At 42.6% G+C, this 24,407-nt stretch overlaps 2 protein-coding genes across 2 annotated transcripts in view; one reads left to right on the top strand and one right to left on the bottom strand.

Moving 5' to 3' along the window:
• Window positions 1-872: 872 nt before the first annotated feature.
• On the bottom strand, window positions 873-8,049 carry LOC129697430 (protein NYNRIN-like). Its single transcript, XM_055635974.1, has one exon. It carries the CDS (start codon window positions 6,008-6,010, stop codon window positions 3,362-3,364), a length of 2,649 nt encoding a protein of 882 aa, XP_055491949.1. The 5' UTR covers window positions 6,011-8,049; the 3' UTR covers window positions 873-3,361.
• Window positions 8,050-9,187: 1,138 nt separating this feature from the next.
• LOC129697435 (phosducin-like protein 2) overlaps window positions 9,188-24,407 on the top strand; it is a 47,590-nt gene continuing 32,370 nt past the window's right edge. Inside the window, exons 1-4 of the mRNA XM_055635990.1 lie at window positions 9,188-9,667; window positions 11,955-12,075; window positions 14,641-14,731; window positions 15,418-15,561. Of these exons, the coding sequence (XP_055491965.1) occupies window positions 9,662-9,667; window positions 11,955-12,075; window positions 14,641-14,731; window positions 15,418-15,561 (362 nt within the window). The 5' untranslated portion in view covers window positions 9,188-9,661. The remainder of the gene's footprint in view (window positions 9,668-11,954; window positions 12,076-14,640; window positions 14,732-15,417; window positions 15,562-24,407) is intronic.

Below are 24,407 nucleotides of genomic sequence, written 5' to 3' on the forward strand. Positions count from 1 at the left end.
TGGGTATCCAGGGAGAAACATTTTTTTTCAAGAGAACATTCAAGGAATGTGGACTAAATGGACAGCTCTTTCCCAGAAAGGGCATAATTATGTGAGATTCAAATTCACAAATGCTCAGAGACAGTCAGAGAAACAAGTTTATCTCATTTATTACATTTCTGCGCAGAAAAGGGTGTCTCTCCTCTATCGCCCTCTAGAGACACACCGAGGATGGAGATGCTTTCTATTTTGATACATTTCATTTTACTATTGTCACACCCTCATCCCTCCCCATTGAGCTTCTTCCAATCATAACATAAAGCCCAGATTCCCACGAAAACGTCCTGGAACGCCCACCCAACGTCAAAGACACCTCCCCTATCATGCATCGCATGTGCATTTAAATTAGGCATCTTGTCATAGTGGGCGTGAGTTCATATTCATGTAATCTCATTAGGCATGCGTAGTTGTTCTTAACCCCTCGCCCTTCTGAACTCTGCCCTACTTCTCTTAAAACTCCTACTGAAGTATTTCTATTTGCTACTTTATCTAGAATTTCTCTCTGTTCTGTATATTATTACTTTATCTCCTACCAGCAGTCTGGCTTCTGCTGACATCTTATTTCTTTCTAAGTTATATTTCAGAGTTCTACTATAAATCAACCATCTCTATTAACCCTTTTCTCACAATTATGATGGATGATGACTCCTTCTGCATTGTAAGATGTCATCTGTTGTTGTGGAGAGAGTGTCCAACTTTAAGTTTCTGGGCACTCAAATTTCAGAGGACCTCACATGGTCCACCAACACCACTGCGCTGGTCAAGAAGGCACAGCAATGACTATTCTTCCTGAGGACATTAAAAAAAGACTGGTGTGAGATTCAAAAATCACAAATGCTCTTGAGACAAATTCAGACAAAGAAGTGTTTTTATTAATTTCATATTCTGCAGAATAGGTGCCCCTCCTCTGAGGTCCACTAGAGGCACAAAGAAGATGGAGATGCTTTCTATCTTTATACAGTTCATTTCATTATTATCACATTCTCATCCCTCCCCATTGAGCTTCTTCCAATCATAACATAAAGCCCTGTTTCCCACGAGAACGTCTGGGAACGCCCACCTAACGTCAAAGACACCTCCCATATCATGCATCGCATGTGCATTTAAATTAGGCATCTTGTCATAGTGGGTGTGCATACATATTCATGTAATCTCATCAAGCATGCGTAGTTGAGCGTGACTTCGTGTCCCTTTCCCCTTCGTTCTAATTTCTTTACTATCTCCTGCTGAAGTCTTTCTCTGTTACTTTTTATCTAGAATTTCTTTCTGTTCTTATATCGTTACTTTCTAATCTACTAGCAGTCTGGTTTCTGCCTTATTTCTTTCTAAGTTATTTTTCTATCCCTAGTCTAAATCAACTATGCCTGTTAACTCTTTCCTCACAATCCATCCTTTTCTTTTTGCTACGCACCCTTGATTTATACTATCTCCTCCTTTTCTAATGCTAGCAGAAGGTTCTTCACCTCCCTATCTTCCTCTCGTAGGTCATACTGTGTTCTGAGGGCCATTATGGTGGCTGCACTGTTCTTCGTCAGGGCTGTTTCTATCAATCGCTGAGCCAATCCCCGTACGCAGGGAATGATACAACATCCGAACAAACACAGTAACCCCACCATGACTATCACTGATGTTAGGGCAGATGTAAAGATGTGCTTCCATTTTCCAAACCAGGAGTCTAGAAACCTGGTCCAGGAGGTGTCAACTCCAGAGTTCTCAGCCAATTCGATAGACAGAGAGGTGAGCCCTGCTAGGGCTCTTGACACTGACCCATCCGGAGCAGTGTTGTTGGGGATGAATGTGCAACATTGTTCGCCAAACATTACACACACCCCTCCCTTCTCAGCCAGTAGCATGTCCAAGGCTATGCGATTTTGCCAGGCCATTTGGCTGGTAGCTGTCAGTTGTTCCGCTAATCCTTCAACTGCATCTCGAGTGTAATTTATAAAGCGTTGTTGATTGTAGTATAAGTAGTTGATCCAGTCCACATTTTTATTAATTGTGGACCACCAGAAGAGCATGGACTCAAAGCCCGCAGCTATCTGATTTCTGGCTTTAAATTTATCGGGTACCCCTCTTGGCACCCCTATCGCATCTATATAGATGTGTGTGTCGAATGATCCTTTCACCTCTCTCTTTTGTCGTCGGCTTCCTTTATTGAGTTCTACAGCATGTTCTACTGCTATGGTGAAGGGCATCATCAGTTGTATGAGGGTACAGGTTCCCGTCCATGACCCTGGTAACCGGGGCCACAGGGTATTCTCCCCGCACCACCACCAGACATCGGCTCTACTGACTATCTGCTTTTTCAGCCAGGAGCTATTGAACATTGGCCCCTGTTCCTCAGCCGTTATGTTATACGTCTGATTGCAGTTGAGCACCTCCCCCATGTCCTGTCCCTCTGGGTTATTTCTTGTATAGCACTCAAACCACTCCTCCCCAAAAGGAATGGTAAATGGAGGAGGTCGAGGATCTTCCCTTCGGCCCTTCGTATTGTTGTTGCTGGCCGGAAATAGGTAATGATAACTCTGGCATATCGCATTTTTTGGTAAGAGGGGATTCGTGAATAGCTGTAGTATACATGTCATAGCCCTAGGTGTTCTATCCCAATTCAGGGGAAATGGTACTGGGACCAGCTGAGGCCTAGCTCCAGCGCAGGCGTAACAATTGGTTCGTTGCATACTTCTGGCTGTGTACATCATCCAGGCAAGCCAGGTGTTGGCTCCTTTTCCCCCTGTTGGTATTCCCTTCTCATATAACTGCCTTAATCCTGTTTCTCCTGCTACTATCATTATCTTCAGCTTCTTAGACTCATTTTCCCTGGTGACATTGCTGACTACTGGTGGTACAGGTGTTGCCCTGGGATCCCTATTCTGACTGTCATCTATCTTGAACACCTCTCCCCTATCCTCGTATATTACCATCTTCCCATCTCGCTTGACTTCTATTTCAAACTTCAGACATGCGTCCTTCCCTGTTTTATCTGCACATATCCAATACCTACCACTTTCCTGTATCTGAACACTCTGTATGCTCACATATACGCGTCCTGGCAATTTCTCGTTTGGGTTTTGATATACTCTCCACCTATCAGTTTGATAGGTGGTCCGATGCCACCCATATTTTGATGAAGTAAACACCGCGTGCCAATCTTTACAGGGATGGGTGCATACATACATTCTATAGCCGCACCACCTTTTTCCTTTACATACATTAAATGGGATGGTGGTGGACCTTCTATTTTGTGGTATTGTGATTTTTATGCATGTTACATTACTTACAAGTTGGGTAACCACCCAACACACGACCCACCAACACGAAATCTTCATTTTTCCTGCGGGTTCTTGGTAAATATTAAAGTCAATGGTTCTTCTCCTTTGCGCACTGTCCACGGGCTGATATCGTCTGGTGGGGCCTCCACAGGACCCTTAACTCGACTTGCGTGTGTCCACCCTTTCTCTTTTGTTCGTACTGCTGTCTCGGTGATTAGTAACACCAGGTAGGGTCCAGTCCACTTAGGTTGCAGCTTTTCTTCTTTCCACGTTTTTATTAATACCCAGTCTCCAGCCTTGACTGAGTGAATTGGAAAGTCCAGTGGTGGGCTCTGGGCCAGCAATCCTTTAATTTTTAGTTCTGCAAGAGATTGGGACACTGCCAGTAAATAGTTCCTCAGGAACACATCGTTCCCTTGTATTGTTGGGACTCCTTCTATCTTCCCTAAGTATGGGAGCCCGAATAGCATTTCATATGGTGATATCCCTATGTCTTTTCGAGGTGCCGTTCGGATTCTCAACAGGGCTATCGGGAGGCACTTAGTCCAGGGGAGTCTCGTTTCCTCTATCAACTTGGTAATTTGTGTCTTTAAGGTGCCATTCATTCTTTCCACCTTTCCTGAGCTCTGGGGATGCCATGGTGTATGCAATTTCCATTCTATTCCCAGTGCTTCACATATCATTTCATGTGTCTTTGAGGCAAAATGGGTCCCTCTATCTGAGTCTATTGTTTCCACAATCCCATATCTGGGTATAATTTGTTCTAATAATATCTTGGCTACCACCTGTGTGGTGGCAGTTGCCGTGGGGAATGCCTCTACCCATCTGGTGAAATGGTCCACTACCACTAACAGGTACTTCCATGTTCGTACCCGGGGCAGCTCGGTAAAATCTATCTGTATTCTTTGGAAGGGCCTAACTGCTAATGGTTGTCCTCCTCCTGGGACTGCTCTCATGATTTTCTTATTAATTCGCTGACATATTACACAGCCCCTTATGACCTGTTTGGCCATGGTAAACATCCCACAGCAAGCGTAGGTTCTGAGGAGGGTGTCACAGAGGGCTTGTGTTCCCCAATGGCTTTGTCCATGTAATCTCCCTAATAACTCCCTCATTATTTCTTTGTTCAATAGCTGCTTTCCATTTGGTGTCCACCATTTCCCATTTGAAGTACGCTGAGCCCCCATTTCTTTCATGTTTTCCTGTTCTTTCTCACTAAAGATAGGTATCTTTTCCTCTGGTTCCCTTAACGGTATTAGTGACTTCATTTCTACCATCTGTTCTGTGGCTGCTCTTTTTGCAACCTCATCCACTGCCCTATTTCCTCTGGCCTCCAGGGTGTTACCCTTCTGATGCCCTGCCACATGTGCTATGGCTATTCGTTCTGGTTTTTGCAATGCTTCCAGTGTCTGTCCTATCAATTGCTCATGTGCTAGTTCTTTACCTCGAGTTGTTATCATTCCTCGCTCTTTCCAGATCTTCCCAAAGGTGTGTACTACTCCAAAAGCGTATTTTGAATCGGTATATACTGTTCCTTCCTTCCCCTCCAATAATTCCAAAGCTCTCATTAATGCATATAATTCACAAGATTGAGCTGACCAACTACCAGGCAGCCTGCCGCTTTCAATTTCCTCCATAGTTTCCCCGTTCACTATACCGTACCCACTATGTCTTTTTCCATCTATGCACCTGGTGGATCCATCTATGAACCACCGGCTGCCCTCAGCCAGAGGTTGCTCTTCTAAGTCTTCTCTACTTTTTGTCTGTAAATCTATTATTTCACTACAGCAGTGTACTGGGCCCTCTTCCTTGTCACCCTGTTTCTCTGCTGGATACAGGAATTGGGACGGGTTAAGGTTCTTATCCGTAATTATCATCAAATCGTCTTTTTCCATCAGGATGGCCTCATACTTTAAAAGTCTGGAGTCTGTTAACCATCTGTTGGATTTCTGAGTGAGTATGGTTCTTACTGTGTGTGGTGTAGAAACAACCAGAGTGCCTCCAAAGGTTAATTTCCTACTCTCTTCCACCAATATTGCGGTAGCTGCTACCGCTTGTATGCATCCCGGCCATCCCCTGCAGACTGGATCTAATATTTTTGAGAGGAAGGCCACTGGCTGTCGATTTCCCCCTCTTTTCTGGGTGAGTACCCCTAGTGCCACCCCCTTGTCTGAATTTACAAACAGGTGGAAAGGTTGTTCTACTGAGGGCAGAGCCAACACGGGAGCAGTAATCAAACTGTTCTTTAATTTCCCAAATTTCACCTCCTGTTCTGGAGTCCACTGAACTTTGTCTTTTTCTTCTCCCAATTTATCATACAGGAATTTTACTTGTCTGGAGTAATCATCTATCCACAGTCGACAGTATCCTATCAATCCCAGGAATTTTCGGATCTCTTTCTTATTCTTTGGTAGTGGTACTCTCGTGATCCCAGCTATCCTTTCGGGGTTTATTCGTCTCTTTCCTCCACTTATCAGATGTCCCAGATATTTTACCTCTTGTTTCACAAATTGAAGCTTGTTACGGGACACTCTTAACCCCTTCCTTCCCAAGAAGTTTAACAGGCTTATTGTGGCATCCCTCACTTCCATTTCTCTTGCTCCTGACAAAAGGAGGTCATCCACATACTGTAATAGTTGCGTTTCCCCGTGACCTGGGAAATCCTCCAATACCTGCTCTAAAATTTGGCCGAATAAATACATACACCTTGTCTTCAGGTTTAAAGGGTCCTTCCTCCTGGTCCATCTCCGACAGCTTTTACTTTACCTGTTCATAAATAGACTTGTATATCATTATTAACTGTTTCATATACTTTTTAAATTCTATCTGTAACTGTTCCAAACTCGGTCCCTTGCAGGAACTTCTCCATTGTGTCACCTGCTGGTTAGTTTGCATGCAACATTTCTTCAGTGCCAATGGCAGAGCATTACACAAATCTTATTTATTTTAACCTTCAATGTTCCATTTATTCTTTTCATCAAATGAAAACAATCCGTTGTCAAAGCTGATTTCTGTGGGTTTACCAAACCTCTTAATTACCTTATTCAGCATAAACGACACTACAGTGCTCATACCTAAATCGATTCAGACTTACCCTGGACATCTCTTCCAGATGCTGTTTCAGCTGCTTTGTCTGCATTTTAATTTAACTTCTTTGACATGTACTTTTTCCATTTCACCATACAATTTCAAAATTTCCAATCTAGTCTGAACTATATCCTGCCTTTCCCAAGGTCATCATCTGCTGTCTTATATTCTGAAGTATTTCTCTCTCTTCACTTGTGGAACAAACCAACAAATTGTCCACATCAGCAAATACTTTCTAAGGGTATACCATATAACCATATATCGAACCTGCCTCCACCACCCTTCACTGGAGGCTCATTCCACACAGCTACCACTCTCTGAGTAAAGCTGTCTGGCTCTCTCTCTCTCTGTCTGTATCTCTGTGTCTGGCTCTCTCTCTCTCTGCCTGTATCTCTGTGTCTGGCTTTCTCTCTCTGTCCGTATCTCTGTGTCTGGCTCTCTCTCTCTCTCTATCTGTATCTCTGTGTCTGGCTCTCTCTCTCTCTGCCTGTATCTCTGTGTCTGGCTCTCTCTCTCTATCTGTATCTCTGTGTCTGGCTCTCTCTGTCCGTATCTCTGTGTCTGTCTCTCTCTCTCTCTCTGTGTATCTCTGTGTCTGGCTCTCTCTCTCTGTCTGTATCTCTGTGTCTGGCTCTCTCTCTCTCTGCCTGTATCTCTGTGTCTGGCTCTCTCTCTCTCTCTCTGTCTGTATCTCTGTGTCTGGCTCTCTCTCTCTGCCTGTATCTCTGTGTCTGGCTCTCTCTCTCTCTGCCTGTATCTCTGTGTCTGGCTCTCTCTCTCTCTCTGTCTGTATCTCTGTGTCTCCGGCCTTTGCCGTCTTCTTATCTGCTACTTTCGGGAGTAACTCCCTCATCATCCTGTCTCTCTCTGTTCCTTATTTGCTGTTTTTCTACTGCCTGCAACATAATCTTTACTACTTGTTTTTCACTTCTGTGAAAAGGAATTGATCTAACTGTTCTTGTCAGACCTAAAGGATCTTCAAGGAGGCTATTTAACAAACCCCCTTCCCCCTCAGGGTCCTCTCCTAGGTACCTCCCTCGGGGGTCTAATTTCAACCAAACTTATCTTCCCCTTCTGCCCTTTGACTCCCCGTCCTGTTGGCCGGGTGATCTTCGTCCACCCCGGCCCCTGTCTTCTCTTTCCTTTGGGTATTTTGGCCCCCTCCGGCTCTGCATTTGTCCCAACGGACTATACCTTATCATGTTGGCTCCTCCAACCCCTGGGTATTTCCTGCCCTCCAGGGTCCAGCATTTGCCCCAACGGACTATTGGGCAGAATGCGGGGATTTGGCCCACAGCCTTTTCCCCTCCCTTTTTCTAAACACCGTGTTTAATTACCTTATTTATCATAATCATATTCTTAATACCATGTTCATCATATTCTCAATACAGTGTTCATCATATCTGCCTTGCCCGTACAAGGTCTTAAATTCTACAGAACTTCTTATCTTCCCCTCCCTTCTTACAGCCTTGCAGCCCCCTGAATGCTTCAGGGCGTCAACCACAAGGTCTTTCCACAATCGCCCAGGAAGTACTTTATTAGTCATTGTTCCTACCTGGGTTCTGTACACAGAAATTGCTCGATTGATTTTTCACGATTTCCAACTACTCCCACTTCTTTGCCGAGTCTCTGTGTGGTCCGGATACTACTGCTTAAACAGCTGTTGGCAAGCAAGGAGTCCGAGACTGCTGAACTCAGCAGGGTGCACCTTCCCTTCGTCCGTCTACTCCCGTCAGCTGTCTAGAGTATTGGATCCCGGACGAGCCCCCAAGTTGTGAGATTCAAAAATCACAAATGCTCTTGAGACAAATTCAGACAAAGAAGTGTTTTTATTAATTTCATATTCTGCAGAATAGGTGCCCCTCCTCTGAGGTCCACTAGAGGCACAAAGAAGATGGAGATGCTTTCTATCTTTATACAGTTCATTTCATTATTATCACATTCTCATCCCTCCCCATTGAGCTTCTTCCAATCATAACATAAAGCCCTGTTTCCCACGAGAACGTCTGGGAACGCCCACCTAACGTCAAAGACACCTCCCATATCATGCATCGCATGTGCATTTAAATTAGGCATCTTGTCATAGTGGGTGTGCATACATATTCATGTAATCTCATCAAGCATGCGTAGTTGAGCGTGACTTCGTGTCCCTTTCCCCTTCGTTCTAATTTCTTTACTATCTCCTGCTGAAGTCTTTCTCTGTTACTTTTTATCTAGAATTTCTTTCTGTTCTTATATCGTTACTTTCTAATCTACTAGCAGTCTGGTTTCTGCCTTATTTCTTTCTAAGTTATTTTTCTATCCCTAGTCTAAATCAACTATGCCTGTTAACTCTTTCCTCACACTGGTCTGCCCTAACAGCTGCAGACAACCTACCACTGCACCACAGAGAGCATATCAACGTATATGGCATCTCTGTGTGGTATCTCAGCTGCACAGAGACGGAGAGGAGAGCTCTTCAGCGCGTCGTCCACAGGGCGCAGAGGATTATTGGGACACAGCTTGGAGGGCATCTACCACACACGGTGCCTCAGGAAGGCCGTCAGCATCCATAAAGACTCCTCACACCCTTGTAATGGACTGTTCGAACTACTTCCCTCCGGCAGACGTAACAAGGCCTTCTACGCCCGAACCTCCAGACTCAGAAGCAGCTTTATTCCCAGAGCTATAGCAGCTCTGAACCGGCCCTGCTGAGTGGCCCCCAACCCCCCTGGACTGTCTCCCTCAGATGGTCACGTCACACAGTTTATTTTTTTTTTTTTTTGACACTGGTTGGAAGCTGCATACTAAATCTCATTGCACTGATGTGCAATGACAATAAAATATATTATTATTATTATTATGAATGATCTGGTGAATTATTCATCAGAGGGGTTGTTTCATCATAACAATGGAAACGGGTAAAACATTGTGGCATCACTGTATGAATGTATACATTTAAACTTGGATTGCTGCGATCACAGAGTTCTATCATTGAACCATTGTGTAATTGTGATGCATCATATTTATTTACAATTATTGGGCAGTTACCTGGTAACATTAGCTTTGGTGAAAAGGATTCAGTAGCTCTGCTGAAGTCTTAAATCATCTCAAGTATGATAGTTTTCCTGCTTTTGGATTTCTTTATATTTTGATGTGGGTTGTATTTTAGTTAAAAGAGCATTTCCAAATCTAGACAAAGGAAATAAGCCTTAAACTTTCCCTTTCGCTCCCGAGTAATTTTCCACTGTGCATGAATCTTTCAGGAGGAAAAAAAGAAAGGAAACATGCAGGTAACAAAGCATTTTTAGATTTTCTAACATATATTCGGAGGCGTTGGCATGATGCATTGGAACGCAAGACCTTTCTTTGACCTCTTCAACCTGAGTTTGGATGTCTCTTAGACCATCAGGATGAAAAGCATCCTCTTCAAGTATGTATTGTAAATTGAATGAATTTGGATCTACAGCCAGAGAGGAGGCTAAGTGTAACATTGGATTGACAATTAATTGAGAAATGTCCGATGGATGCCATAGGAAATGTGAAGTCCACCCTCATGGAGAGGTTGAGAAGAAAAAAAGGCCAAACATTTTGTGGAAGCTGGCTTACTGGTAGCTTTAGCAGAAGGATATATTTTACTGGGTTCCAAAAAGATAATTGAGGTTGCTTGTTTTCCTCTCACCCTGACCGTGAGCTGTGAGGTTTTCCAAAATATTCTCCAAACTAGTTTTGTGAACACTATTGCATTTTAGTGCTCCCAATGTGGCCTCCTCTACATTGGCAAGACATTTCGGGTTGAGACCCTTCTTGATACTCGACTGAAGAAAGGCCTCGAGCCAAAAAGTCACCTATTCTTTTTCTCCAGAGATGCTGTCTGACGAGCTGAGTTACTCCAGCTTTTTGTGTCTATCATTTTAAACCAGTATCTGCAGTTCCTTCCTACCAACCATAGATGAGGTGACCAATTTGTTGAACACTTACTCCATCTATCTCCCCAACAAACCCATTCCTCCTTTCACCTGTATCTACCTATCACTTGCCAGGTTATGTCCAACTCCACCTCTCTTTTCCGGCCACTCCAATCAGCCTGAAAGATCCGTCCCAAAACATTGTCAGTCCATTCCGTCTGCAGGTGCTGCCTGAGCTGCTGAGTTCCTTCAGCATTTTGTCCATTACTTTTGCGTAACTTTCTGTGACCACTCCTGACCTCCCACTACCAAACATGATGTTTCTCCCCATCAGTAGGCTGCTGCTTCTCACAAGGAGGCTGATGAATTCTTTGCCCGCCCCGGGTCACGACAGAAAGTCTTGTCATATGTTAAAATCTGAACCATAAGAACCTATTTAGGCAGTATTGAAATAGTTCATGTTATCATAGAAATATAGAAAATTGTTGCAGTAGTAGGCCATTCGTCCCTTCGAGCTTATGATCATGGCTGATCATCCAACTCAGTATCCTGTACCTGCCTTCTCTCCATACCCCCCGATCCCTTTAGCCACAAAGGCCACATCTAACTCCCTCTTAAATATAGCCAATGAACTGGCCTCAACTATCTTCTGTGGCAGTGAATTCCACAGATTCACCACTCTCCGAGTGAAAAATGTTTTTCTCATCTTGGTCCTAAAAGATTTTCCCCGTATCCTTAAACTGTGACCCCTTGTTCTGGACTTCCACAACATCGGGAATAATCTTCCTGCATCTAGCCTGTCCAACCTCTTAAGAATTTTGCAAGTTTCTATAAGATCCCCCCTCAATCTTCTAATTTCTAGCGAGTACAAGCCGAGTCTATCCAGTCTTTCTTCATATGAAAGTCCTGACATCCCATTATCCTCAATGGTTTACAGAATTGGGCAGGTGACATTTGTTCTGCACCCAACTCGTTGAGGTCATTTGAACCAACATTATTTGATGCTGAGAATAGCTGCTGTGAAAGGAATACATTGCTTTCATGAGCATCAACATTCCAAATATTGATCAAGTGTAAATAGAAATGGCAGACAGACAGCGAATGGCTTTCTGCTGCAGATAAAAATGGCTACTGCAGATAAAACTGGTAAAGCAGAATTACATCTCAACAAGCAAATGAATGAATATTCCGTTAAATGGGACTTGCTTAGATGGGGCATCTTGGTCAACATGGGCGAGTTGAGCCAAACAGCCTGTTTCCACGCTGTGTAACTCTATGTAACTTCTTGTAAGGAAGGTCTTTTCATTTCCATGTTTATCAACGTGTTTTTGACACTTGTGCATTTCTAGAGAAAACTGGAGTGGGACATAGGGGATCCAGAGGGGGTGGGGGTAGATGATAAGCAGAAGGAGATGGTGTAATGAGGGGAAGTGGTGCCACTGGTAAATTGGAACATACAGCTGAGGTGACAATCAAATAAGCTGTGGTATTCATTAATGGCTGAATAGGATAGAGGGGTTGAGTGGCCTACCCATGCTTAAAATTCATACGCATGATTGTTTATGAAATTTAGGAATGTTTTTCTATATCTTCTTTGTACAACGATGTAACCTTATTGTCTAAGCAATGATTGTTACTTTGAAACAGAAATCAGAACTTTTCTTTCCTATAGGATCCCAACGAAGACACTGAATGGAATGATGCCTTACGAAGTTTCGGCATTATCCCTCCAAAAGAACAACCGAGGGATGAAGTTGAAGAAATGGTTTTACGTTTACAAGAGGAAGCGAAAGGTGATAGCTTACTTTCACCTAACGGAGTGTATCAAGGCGCAACGTTTTCAGAAACATGACGAGGGAGAAACCGTTACTTTAGTGAAGTCAAGAGTATTCAATTGCCATATGATCTGGGAACAGAACAGTGAAACTCTTACTTTTGATGTAGCTTTTACAAGCACGTTAGTACAATTACACGACACATATACAATACACAATAATACTATAAATTATCAATTGTACTAGCTAACCAGACCATAATAGTGCAAGCAAAGTATGTGGTACAATCCTTTTGCAAAGTCCAGAGTAGATCAGAGCTGAAGTAAGGTTATGGTTAGAGGTGGTAGGTTTGCGGTTAGGGGTTTTCTGCATGCAGTAAAACCACTGTTAAGATTTAACGTAATATGTTCTTTAAACAAAATGCAACATTAGTTGCAGCTCTAATGAATCTTGTAAAGAAGATGCCTTTGTGAAAAGTACCCACATAAAAGAAGATGATGGTATACTGTGAAAGTATGTATTCCCTAAAAATATGTAGATAAAATGCAAGCAATTTCATTGCAGCACTTAGAAATGCATTAAAGAAGAGAAAATTGCACTACTTTTCATTGTTATTGAAGAAGCAAATCTATCATGATTGTACAACCTTCTGTGGATCATTAGTTAGCATTGTACCTTTATGCATGCTAATTGAGATAGCCCTAAACCTACATGTGATGTAGCCCCTAGCCACACACTGATTCAAATAGTTCTAAATCTACATTACTTAGCGTAATAATCTAATAATAAAACTTTTTGCAAGTTGACCTAGACATTTTATGTAAACATGTTATGTGATTTAACTGTGAGGCATGGAGAGTCTTAGATATATGTTGATATTTTATTTGATAATGTGAATATTCAAAGCAATTGCTATTATTAGAATTACATTCACATAAGTGTTTTTTGCATACCATTGCAATAATCAGCACACCATGTTTCTCCACTTCCAAAGATGGTACAATATCTTTCTTCTGCATTTCATTCTCCAGACGGTTTTTCTGAATCTGATTGTTGTATCAATCTTTGCATCTCATTTCCAATCTGTTCTAAAATGGAAAGGAAACAGATATTTCAAGACAATTATTATGATATTTTTCATTCAGTGAGACATCAGAATAATTTATTATTATTTATAATGTATGGGAATACATTATTAGAATTACTTATTAGAATTCTACTAATGGAAGTTTCATAGCCTCTTCTTTAAAAAAAAGTGCACACATGAATATGGTATGCTTCAAATCATAGTATTAAGACAATTCTTATTTCGGTCATTTTGCAGAAAGTAGATCAAAATCAGGAAGTATGAGCCAATTTTGCCCCAATATCTGACTAATTCATGAACACTTTATCCGATAATCTACCAAATTGAAGCAGGAGGAAAGGAACAGCATTATTCAATATATCATATTACTGCAAAGCCAAAAATTAACAACCTTACCACTTGATAATTTTTCTGATCAAATTGATAAATATTCCACTCATCAAACATAATTGATCCTACAGTGTTATTAACCAATGTTAAATTTACACTACAACTCTATTCAGCTAAAACAACTTTTTATATTAATTCTTTATTCCAAGCACTGAATTGTTTTGCATTGGCCCAGTGGTGCTGCAATAGCATTGGAACACACACAAAGTCATATTATAATATTTATTTGGAGCAATAAAAAAAATCCTAAGAAAGTACGCATTGTCAACAGATTTAGACTTTAGAGATTCAGTGCGGAAACAGGCCCCTCGGCCAACCGAGTCCACGCTGACCAGCGATCACACTGTACATTAATATTATCCTACACACTAGGGACAATTTAAAATGTTATACCAAAGCCAATAAATCTACAAACCTGTATATCTTTGGAGTGTGGGAGGAAACCGGAGCACCCGTAGAAAACCTACAAAGTCACAGGGAGAACGTTCAAATGCCATACAGGCAGCATCCATAGTCAAGATCAAACCCAGGTTACTGGTACTGTAAGGCAACTCTATCATCGCGCCATTGTGCCACCCCAGAGTTATTTCAGAAATTTAAACTAAAGGAGAAAATACTGGCAACAGCAGGCAGGCTACCTTTGTGGGAAGAGAAACAGAATTCATGTTTTGGGTCAGAGGCCCTTCGTCAGAACACTTTTCTGTTTTTATATTACATATCCAGCAACTGCAGTTTTTTTATTTACATCAGAAATTTGTACATCAGATGTTTTCCAAAATGATAGCTTTTTTAGTTACAGTAATGATAGTAAATAATTTTGGGTGTATGTTTGTTAACAACAGTTGAGGCTTCCTACTGGAAACATGGTTGGAACTATTTCTCTACTCTCTTACAATAAGTTTGTAAGTTGCAGTGGAACCATCACTCACACTACAAATGGCTTTCTATCTTATTTCTGGCAACATTTTTGTAACAGAACTGGAAGCACTCTGAACAATGCCCTGAACCCATATGTTGTAAAATACTGTTGACACCCAATGTCAAAACAAAATCATTCAGTCATTATGCACACTGATGTATTAATTCCCAACATCTGCTTCTCACAGTTAAGCCCTATGAACGGATGAATCTTGCAGAGCTAAAGGAAGCAGAGGATGAGTTTGATGAGGAGGATGAAAATGCTATTGAATTGTACAGGTCAGCATGATGAATTTTAAATAGCGGCCACACGGAAGAGATCTCTTTTGATCTAAACACTGTATATGCGGATAAAGTACTATTAATATATCTCACTTTCTTTTGCAATATATGCATACATTTGAAAGGATCAAAGAGAATGTTGAGGATTAGGAGTATGCCAGCCAATGTGAAATATGAAAACATATTTTGCATCAACTTTAAAAGTTTGGAAGGAACTTTACTTGTTGGAATGTAGACAAAAATGCTGGAGAAACTCAGCGGGTGAGGCAGCATCTCTGGAGCAAAGGAAATAGTCAACGTTTCGGCCCAAAACCCTTCTTCAGACGGGTGGGGGGGGGGGTGGGGGGGGGGGGGGGGGGTGGAGGAAGAAGAAAGGAAGAGGAGGAGCCAGTGGGCTGAGGGAGAGCTGAGAAGGGGAGGAGAAAGAAAGTACCTGAGATTAGAGAAGTTGATGTTCATATACCACTGTGGTGCAAACTGCCCGAGCGAAATATGAGGTGCTGCTCCTCCAATTTACGATGGTCCTCATATCAATGCAGTGGGATCCATTTGTTCAGGTGCATAAAATGAACGATTTGAAAGAATATGGGGAAAGAGAGGAAAATGGGAACTGCAATTATGATTTATTTTGCAATTCATAGATATGAGTACCACACTGAAAATAGTTCACATTTATATTTTAGATGCCAGAGAGTGGCAGAATGGCACGCTGTACAGAAAAAAAGCAGATTTGGTGAGTTGGCTGAACTGCAAGGAGATGAGTACGTAAAACAAGTTACGTATGCAGGAGAAGATGTATGGGTCATTCTTCATCTTTATAGACCTGGGTACGTAGTCAATCAGACCCCAGATGTTTCAGTCAGTTGTGCTAACAATTTATGAAGTTTCAACAGGCAACAACAGGATAACTAATTCTACACACTGTAATGTCCCACATCATATGCGTTATTATTAAATGAAACAGGAATATTTTTGTTCATTCAAGATAAAATCACCAATATTTTTTACAATGCTTCAAATTACAAAATATTAGTGCACAATCAAGAATAATGTTTAGATGGTAAATATTTACCTACGTGAAGGTCTATCACAAAGCTCTGTGATTTTACGCCGGTTACAAATCTAGGCGTCACACACTGAATGGATTGACCATGGATGCGTGTAATCATTAAAGCATTCAGACATTACGTAGTTAAGTAAAGACACTGATGCTTTAAATGAAAGAAAAGTTTTTTTAAAAGTTACCCCTCCCAACCTTGGGGGGAAACTAAGGGACAGAACTTAAAATGGTACGTGCAAACACCCCCAGTCCGGTTATGGGTTTGTTATAAAACCGGTGGACTGTTATTTCATTTGTCCATCCTGCAGCCACTAGGATGTCGTCAAGGGGCACGTTCATAGCTCTTGATGCCGACGTAGATGCAGCCCTGGTGGAGTGAGGTTTAACCACATAAATGTATAAATGTTTACTCCTGCTACCGCCATTACCTCTTTTGACCATCTGGAGATGGTTTGAGTTGACACCTTGGTGTGGCTTTTTATGGCTGATGAGGACCAATTGTTCTGAGCCTCTGAGGTTCTCCGTAACTCTCAGATAGTGGTGTTGGTATGTTACCACACACACAACCATCGGTCCTCTGGATATGCCAAGAACTGGATCTCCATCCCTGGCATTCCTGGCCTGCTCTGTTTTATCATGTTCCTGATTAGGAATGTTATGTTGTTCATATTGGTGGTCATGTGGTCCAACCGTAGCTTTTGCAGTGTCTGGACGCTTTGTCAGCATACCACCTTCAGGGTTAGTTATAGGCGGTCCCCACTGTAAAAATAGGGTTAGTACCACGCTCACATCCCATGTGTCCATGTACCTTGGCCTTGGAGGTCTTAAATTGTAAATTCCCTTCATGAATTTTGTTGTAAAGGGGTACGTTCCTATCGAACCGTGCCCTGCTTCCGGCATCAGATAGGTGGAGAGTGCGCCTCTGGCACTATAGATTGCACTATAACTTTGTTTATAGTTATTGTACAGAGTTGATAGGAACTCCAAGACATCCGTTATCCGAACTGTGTTGTATTTGTTCGGACAGTCCTATGCCTTGAAATGGCCTCCTCAGAATCTGCAAACCAACAAGTTAATACGTTCATGTAGTGGATGATTACTCCCTGTAACTGGGTTCACTAGGAGGTCCCTGCTCTTGGGTACAGCCATAACTGGCTGGACTATAATTCCCAACATTTTTGGGGACCAGGCTTGAATAGGCCAATCTGGCACTACCAATACGCCTGTGGCTTAGTCTTGCTTGATTTTTGTCAAGCATTGGTTTGTGAGGCAAATTGGCGGAAAGCATACATAAACAATCCTCCCCAATTGAGGGAGAAAGAATCCACTGCCTTTGCTCCTGGATCCAGCTCGCAGGACATATATCTGGGTAACTGATGGTTTAGTCTAGATGCAAACGGATCAACATCTGGTATGCCAAATCGGGTAGTTATTTCGTTAAATACTGTCTGATTCAACATCCATTCTGTGTTGTTATTAAACATTCGTGATCCAGCATCTGTCACCATGTTATATCTACCTCGTAGATTACCCAAATATTCCTCTTGATACACCAGTGCCAAATGAGGTTCGACAATCTGTCGTAAGATACAGATTTTACACCACCCTTGTTAATGGATATGTGCCACCGCAGTGGTGTTATCAATCTGAATTTGAACAAGCATCAGTTGCATATCGCTACAGAGAACCTTGAGTCCATATTGTGCCCCCAACAATTCTGGGTAATTCATTCCATGTGTTAGGGAATTACAGACTCCTGCTCATTCCATCTGCCCCCACAGCTCTAGACTGTGTTGGTGGCTCCCCATCCTTAGCCACTTGCATAGGTCTGAAGAACCCCCAATGGCTTTCGAGCAAAATTTCCCTTGAGCTGTCTCCCATTCGTTATCCACCATAGTTATTCAACAAAGGCATCTGCTGGCAATCCATAGTTTGCCAATTCTGCCTGCATGTAATCTGAGTGTTCGTTCCTTTGCTTGCTGTAAATTCTGGTAATGCAAAGGCCCATGACGTACTGCTGGGAATGCAGCTACTATTTGCCAATTACACTCGCTGTTTGCCTGATAGATGGCTAGTATTTGACTATCAGGTCATAGCAGGCTTAATTAATATTGTCGTTTGCCCCTAGGCAAAGTCACCAACATATTTACTGTTTTTGATAGTAAATTCTAGGTAATCAATTACCCTTGTAGGTGTCAATTTTGATTTAACAGGATGGATGAGGTAACCAATTCTTTCAAACAGGGTTTTGGTTTGCTTTGACTGATGCTTCTGCCAATTCTTGGTGACTCCAAAAATGAAAATGTCCTCCAAATATGCCATTACTATGTGGTCTTGAGACCTTTGTAGTCCCAGAATTGGTTTCCGTAGTTCAGTCAATAGTCTAGGAGCTGATGTCAACCCATTTAGCAGAGCCATGCCATCCAGTTAAACTTCAAATATCTCCTGTTCTTAGTGAATAGACACCGAATAGTATGCATCTTTGAGGTCGATGCATGCCATGTGACCATTTTATAGGATGCCCCTATAAAACAATAGTTAGACCATAACAAAATATTGCTGTTTCTGAAAGTCTGTACTGCACAAATGAGTTAAACCTGGATGAAGTGACATCCTCCATCTGTCACCTGTCCTGGAAGGCAATCCTGCCCAAAATACTGGGCCTGCCTTGAAGACAACTCCGGTCTGAGTTCCAAGTCTGCTTGGAACCTATGTATGTTGTGCAGTAAAAAATAATCACATGTTATCTGTTTTTTTAAATCAGATCTGAAATTCATGTTATTGTCATTTTGAAGAAAAACACAAGAGTAAAATTACCAACATGTAACTGGTCCACAATCCCTTGTTTCAGTAAACCCAGACCCACCTACCTCCATGGCTATCAGTGATCTTGTGGTAAGCCCAAAGGCCCCTGATGCGGGTTCCTTTTCTCTCCTTGATTGGGAGTAGGACTGGTAGGGAGTGTGGATTCCATGTTTCTCCTGACCTCTGCTTGGATCTTGGTCTGAAAATCTCATCATACTGAGCCTGCCTTGTCGGACAATTCTGGCCATAATTCTGAGTCTGCCTTGAAAGACGACTGATCATATTTCCGTGCCCAGCTTTCAAGCTACCACCGGCTTCAGTGAACTGCTTACCCCCTATGGAGGTGTGGGGTATGTTGTCACCTACTGATGAAGTTTTGCTTGTCGTTGGTATCTTGATTGGTCCGACAGCTTTTGCTTCCTTCTTCTGGTCTTACCAGAAGAGAGGATTCGGCGGCTGGTTTCTCCAAAGTCATCCTGATAGCGCTGTTCCCTTGCCGGCATTTGTGCGGATATTCTGCCAACTGCTGTCTCTTGAGGCCATATACATGTGCTTCAGTATGTTCATACTTTAATTCGAGATCAGTTACCTACTGATCACTCACACTCCCCTCCACTGAGAGTGAGATTAGTAGGCAGCCCTGAAAACAGGTGCTGCCACAGGCCCTTGAGGATACCTGCGCTGACATGGCCCCTCAAGCGGGCCTAAATGAGATTCTTGCTTTGGGTCAGACTGAAACTGACCGTGAATGCTCCTCTCCTCAGAGCAGGAGACATTTGCTAGATCTCTATCCAGGGAAGCACCCAGTGGAACCTGGATGATTGCAGAAGTATTTCTTTTCTTTTGTGCTTATCATTTATTTTATATAAAGCACTATGGTGTCAATGCAAGTTAACTTAAACAGTGCTATATAAGTAAAAGTTACTTACTTACTTCCTTTCTTCTGCTGTTCAAGGAGGAACTGCAGATGCTGGAAGATCGAAGGTACACAAAAATGCTGGAGAAACTCAGCAGGTGCAGCAGCATCTATGGAGCGAAGGAAATGGGTGACGTTTCGGGCTGAAACCCTTCTTCGGACTGATGGGGGGTGGGGGGAGAAGGAAGGAAAAAGGGAGGAGGAGGAGCCCGAGGGCGGGGGGGGATGGGAGGAGACAGCTCGAGGGTTAAGGAAGTGGGAGGAGACAGCAAGGACTAGCAAAATTGGGAGAATTCAATGTTCATGCCAGCCGGACGCAAGCAGCCCAGGCGGAATATGAGGTGCTGTTCCTCTAATTTACGGTGTTTCTCACTCTGGCAATGGAGGAGACATTGTCACGTTGGAGGTGGCGGAAATGGCGGAGGATTATTTGTTGTATTTTCCGGCTGGTGGGGTGAAAGGTGAGGACTAGGGGAACTCTGCCCTTGTTGCGAGTGTGGGGATGGGAGGAGAGAGAGCAATATTGTGGGGTATGGAAGAGACCCTGGTGCGAGCCTCATCTATGGTGGAGGAGGGGAATCCCGGGGCATCGGAAATGTCCTCACTCTTCCATACCCTGCAACACTGCTCTCTATCCCCATCCCCGCACTCGCAACAAGGGCATGGTCCCCCTAGTCCTCACCTTTCACCCCACCAGCCGGCAAATACAACAAATAATCCTCCGCCATTTCTGCCACCTCCAACGTGACCCCACCACTCGCCACATCTTCCCATCGCCCCCCATGTCTGCCTTCCGCAAAGACCGCTCCCTCCGCAACTCCCTTGTCAATTCTTCCCTTCCCTCCCGTACCACCCCCTCCCCGGGCACTTTTCGTTGCAACCGCAAGAAATGCAACACCTGTTCCTTCACCTCCCCCCTCGATTCCATTCAAGGATCCAAGCAGTCGTTCCAGGTGCGCAGAGGTTCACCTGTATCTCCTCCAACCTCATCTACTGCATCTGCTGCTCTAGATGTCAGCTGATTTACATTGGTGAGACTAAGCGGAGGTTGGGCGATCGTTTCGCTGAACACCTCCGCTCAGTCCGCAATAACCTACCTGAACTCCTGGTGGCTCAGCACTTCAACTCCCCCTCCCATTCCCAATCCGACCTCTCTGTCCTGGGTCTCCTCCATTGCCAGAGTGAGCAACACCGGAAATTGGAGGAACAGCACCTCATATTCCGCCTGGGTTGCTTGCGTCCAGTTGGGATGAACATTGAATTCTCCCAATTTTGCTAGCCCTTGCTGTCTCATCCCCTTCCTTAACCCTCGCGCTGTCTCCTCCCATCCCCCTGCCCTCAGGTTCCTCCTCCTCCCTTTTTCCTTCCTTCTCCCCCCACTCTCCATCAGTATTAAGAAGGGTTTCAGCCCTAAACGTCACCCATTTCCTTCACTCCATAGATGCTGCTGCACCCGCTGAGTTTCTCCAGCATTTTTATGTACCTTCCTTTCTTCTGCTTATCCCGGGGAAGGTTTCCCCCCTCATGCTTTTGTACTCTGATTCAGAGTGGTTTCTCCCATATGTACTTCCCCCTCCAATGGGGATGACATTGGGCTGCCCCATGTGTGAGGCTCCCAGTACTGCCTGCTGTAGGCCCCGGGCTGACACAGCTCCCTCCTTTAGAGCAGGCCATTGTTGGAGCAACTTCTCCAAAATGTTGCTCCATGTGGGAGAGTCGTCCTCAGACGCTCTCCGTTGAGGGAGGGTATCCCTTTTCCCCCCAGACTCACCCGAGTCAACAGGTTTGTTTGACTTGCGGGTGGTTTTACGTACTGCAGGACCACCAACAGAGCTCCTCCTCCTGCAACAAGTCTCCTGCCGGTTCTGCTGTCGGCGCTATGTCGGGAAACAAGACCGTCGCCCGCTACTGGGAATGCTGCTGACTTCGGCAGCCGACTTCCTCGCGGACCGTCTCCTCGACATCTGGGCCCTGAAACTACGAAAAGCTTCAAGCCCGAAAGAACGCAGGTAAGTAATTCAACTTCCCTTACCTGCCCATCCCGACAGACTGGGAGGACACAGTGCCTCTGCCAGTCCATCACGCGCGTTGCGTTCAGATGTAATGATGCGCGCACAGACGGACAGCCTTTCATGTAGTCACTCACGTGACTCCGAAGTAAAATGATACTTGGGGCTCACTTGCAGAAGATGTTCCACTAATCAGTTTTCAAATTTGTATTTGGTCTTCCCAATGAATAGCAGGTCACAATATGAGGAAGGGAGCAAGTTTTTATTATTATTTTTCATTTGTTTTTCAGAGTCTGGGCATTTATTGTCCATCCATAATTGGCTTTTGAAAAGTGATGGAGATCAGATTTCTTGAACTGCTCATCCTTCTAGTGAGGGCACTCCCACAGTGGTGTTGGGGAGGGGGAGGTCCATGAAAATGAAGGACCTGCAATATACTTTCAAGTCAGAATAGTGCATATTGGAGGCAAATTCCCATGCACCTGGCTACGCTAGTCCTTTTTGGTGTTAAAGGTTGCAAGTTTCGAAGTGTTCAAATGGTGGAGGGAAGGAACATTTAGAGTACCATTCAAACATGCTGCTTTACGCTGGATGGGTTTTAGCTGCTAGAGCAGGATTCACCCAGCCACATGGAGAGCATTCCATCAGACTCCTGAACTGCCTTCCAGATGTAGGAAAGAAGATGGCATATCAGGAGATAATAACTCACTGCAGGATACCCAGTATTTGACCTGGTCTTGTAAGCATAGTATTTATGATGTTAGTCCAGCTTAGTTTCTGGTCAATGATGATCCTAATAATATTAATGGTGAGGGACTTGGCTATAGTAATGCTATTGTATGTCAAGGATATGTTAGATCCTCCCTTGTTGGCATGGTCATTGGTACTTTTATGGAATATCTGGTGAACTAACGATTAACTTGCTTGAATTAGATCCATTGGATGCCAAAACCCAATTATTGATTGGAACAGTGTGTCCTGCAAAATAGAATAAATGTTGACATAGCACGTTAGTATGATTAGCAAAGCTTAAGAGACTTCTATCCGCCAAAGCAGTAGCAATAGGTTTGCAAAAAGTTTAATCTGCCCTTATTTTTTAAACATTTTAAAATACAATAAAACATATTGGCGACACAGAGGCGTAGCGGTAAAGTTGCTGCCTCATACGCCAGAGACACGAGTTTGATCCTGATATGGGTACGGGTTGTATGGAGTTTGTACATGCTCTTTATGACCGTGTAGGTTTTCTCCAATGTTCCGGTTTCCTCTCACATTCCAAATTATTTTGCTTTGTAATTTTGTCCCTAGTGTGTAAGATAGAGGTAAATTGTCCCTAGTGCGCCGATGATCACTGGTCAGCATGGACTTGGGCCAAAGCCCCCGTTTCTATACTGTATCGTTAAACTAAAATATTCATTGTCAATAATTACGTAAGTACGTTTCAGTTACCAGTTTTTCATGCAGATTTTTGTTTCAAGTATTTGAATAGCACATGCATTCAAATGCAACCCTTAATTTGGACATTGTTCCATTTTCCCTATTCCATTGCTGTTTGTTCCCACAAGTTTATTGTTATATATTGTCTCACATTAATAAAACAAACCAACACAGGAACTTCATTTTTATCATGCTTTGGAGAGATAATATTTGAACATTTTCTCTTCCTAATTTCAAGATAAAAACAAGGTTTCAAAGGCATCCTGCTATTACTATCTCACATTTCATTTTGAGAGTAAACTTATTTGAGCGAAAGATTGCAGGTATAAATAATGCTGTTCCAGCAGATGGCTATAAGTAAGGTACCTAATGCTTTAACTATTCACAGAACAAAAAATGTAGTTATGAATCTAATTTTCCAATCCCAGCAAAATCTTTCAAACCAGTATGTAAAAATGGAATTTACTTTAGGTGGTCACTCTAAACTTATAAATACAAATGCAAAAAGTGAATTCCAAAATACTGATAGGTTCTATGATTTTCTATAATATGATGATCTTTAAAATTTCAGAGAATATTAATTTCATCTACTTCAATCAAACTCCATCATTAGATGCCAAAGTGGTACAGGCTGTCACTTGAGAACACTAAGAAACTTGTATTTGAGCAAGTTTTTCCCAATTCCCTTATGTTTAATATTAAAATCACCTACTTCAAAACTACTAAGGATAAATAAGAAGTGAAAGATGACAGGTATTTTTTAGACCAGAGATATTGCCTGCAACATAACAAATCTCTTAAAGCACACCACAAGAAACGCAGCAGAATAATTGGAGGAGTGACTGAATGCATGAAGAGATGTGTTTTGAAGAAAGATCTGAAAATAGGGAGATAGATATAAATGCTGGGAGGTTTCAGTTTTTTGTAGCTACAAAAGAAAGGAGCTACAAACGAAACAAGATAACATGATGCTCTGGCACGTGGGAAGAGTGAGTAAAAGTTGGCATTAATAATTAGAAAATAAAAAGAGGATTCTTGTTTAAAGTGTAATGCAACAAAGTATTTATGGAATATCCACAGATAGAAAGCAAGCACGAAGGTATCAAATGTAAAAGTGGAGCTTGCATTATTCCTTTCTTTGCTAAAATCTATTTATTTGTGACACATCTGTAATATGTTAATGAAGATATTAATTGGATATTTTTTTAAACCAGAAACCATTTATGGTAAGCATATAGTGAAGTGGGTGATTTCTATTAATTGAATTTCCATGGGGGTTCTTTTGATTATATAACTTCAGGGGGAAAAAAACAAACTAGAAACAACATAAAAACAATTTACATCACTTACCTGGAGTTTTTGCAACTTTCCCTCTTAAGTTAAGATGGATAAGCCAAAAAATCTCTTTTAGTGGTTTATTCTCATTGTTTATATATCTTTGCAAAT

Source organism: Leucoraja erinacea, chromosome 1, assembly GCF_028641065.1.
Source record: "Leucoraja erinacea ecotype New England chromosome 1, Leri_hhj_1, whole genome shotgun sequence".
NCBI lineage: Eukaryota > Metazoa > Chordata > Chondrichthyes > Rajiformes > Rajidae > Leucoraja > Leucoraja erinaceus.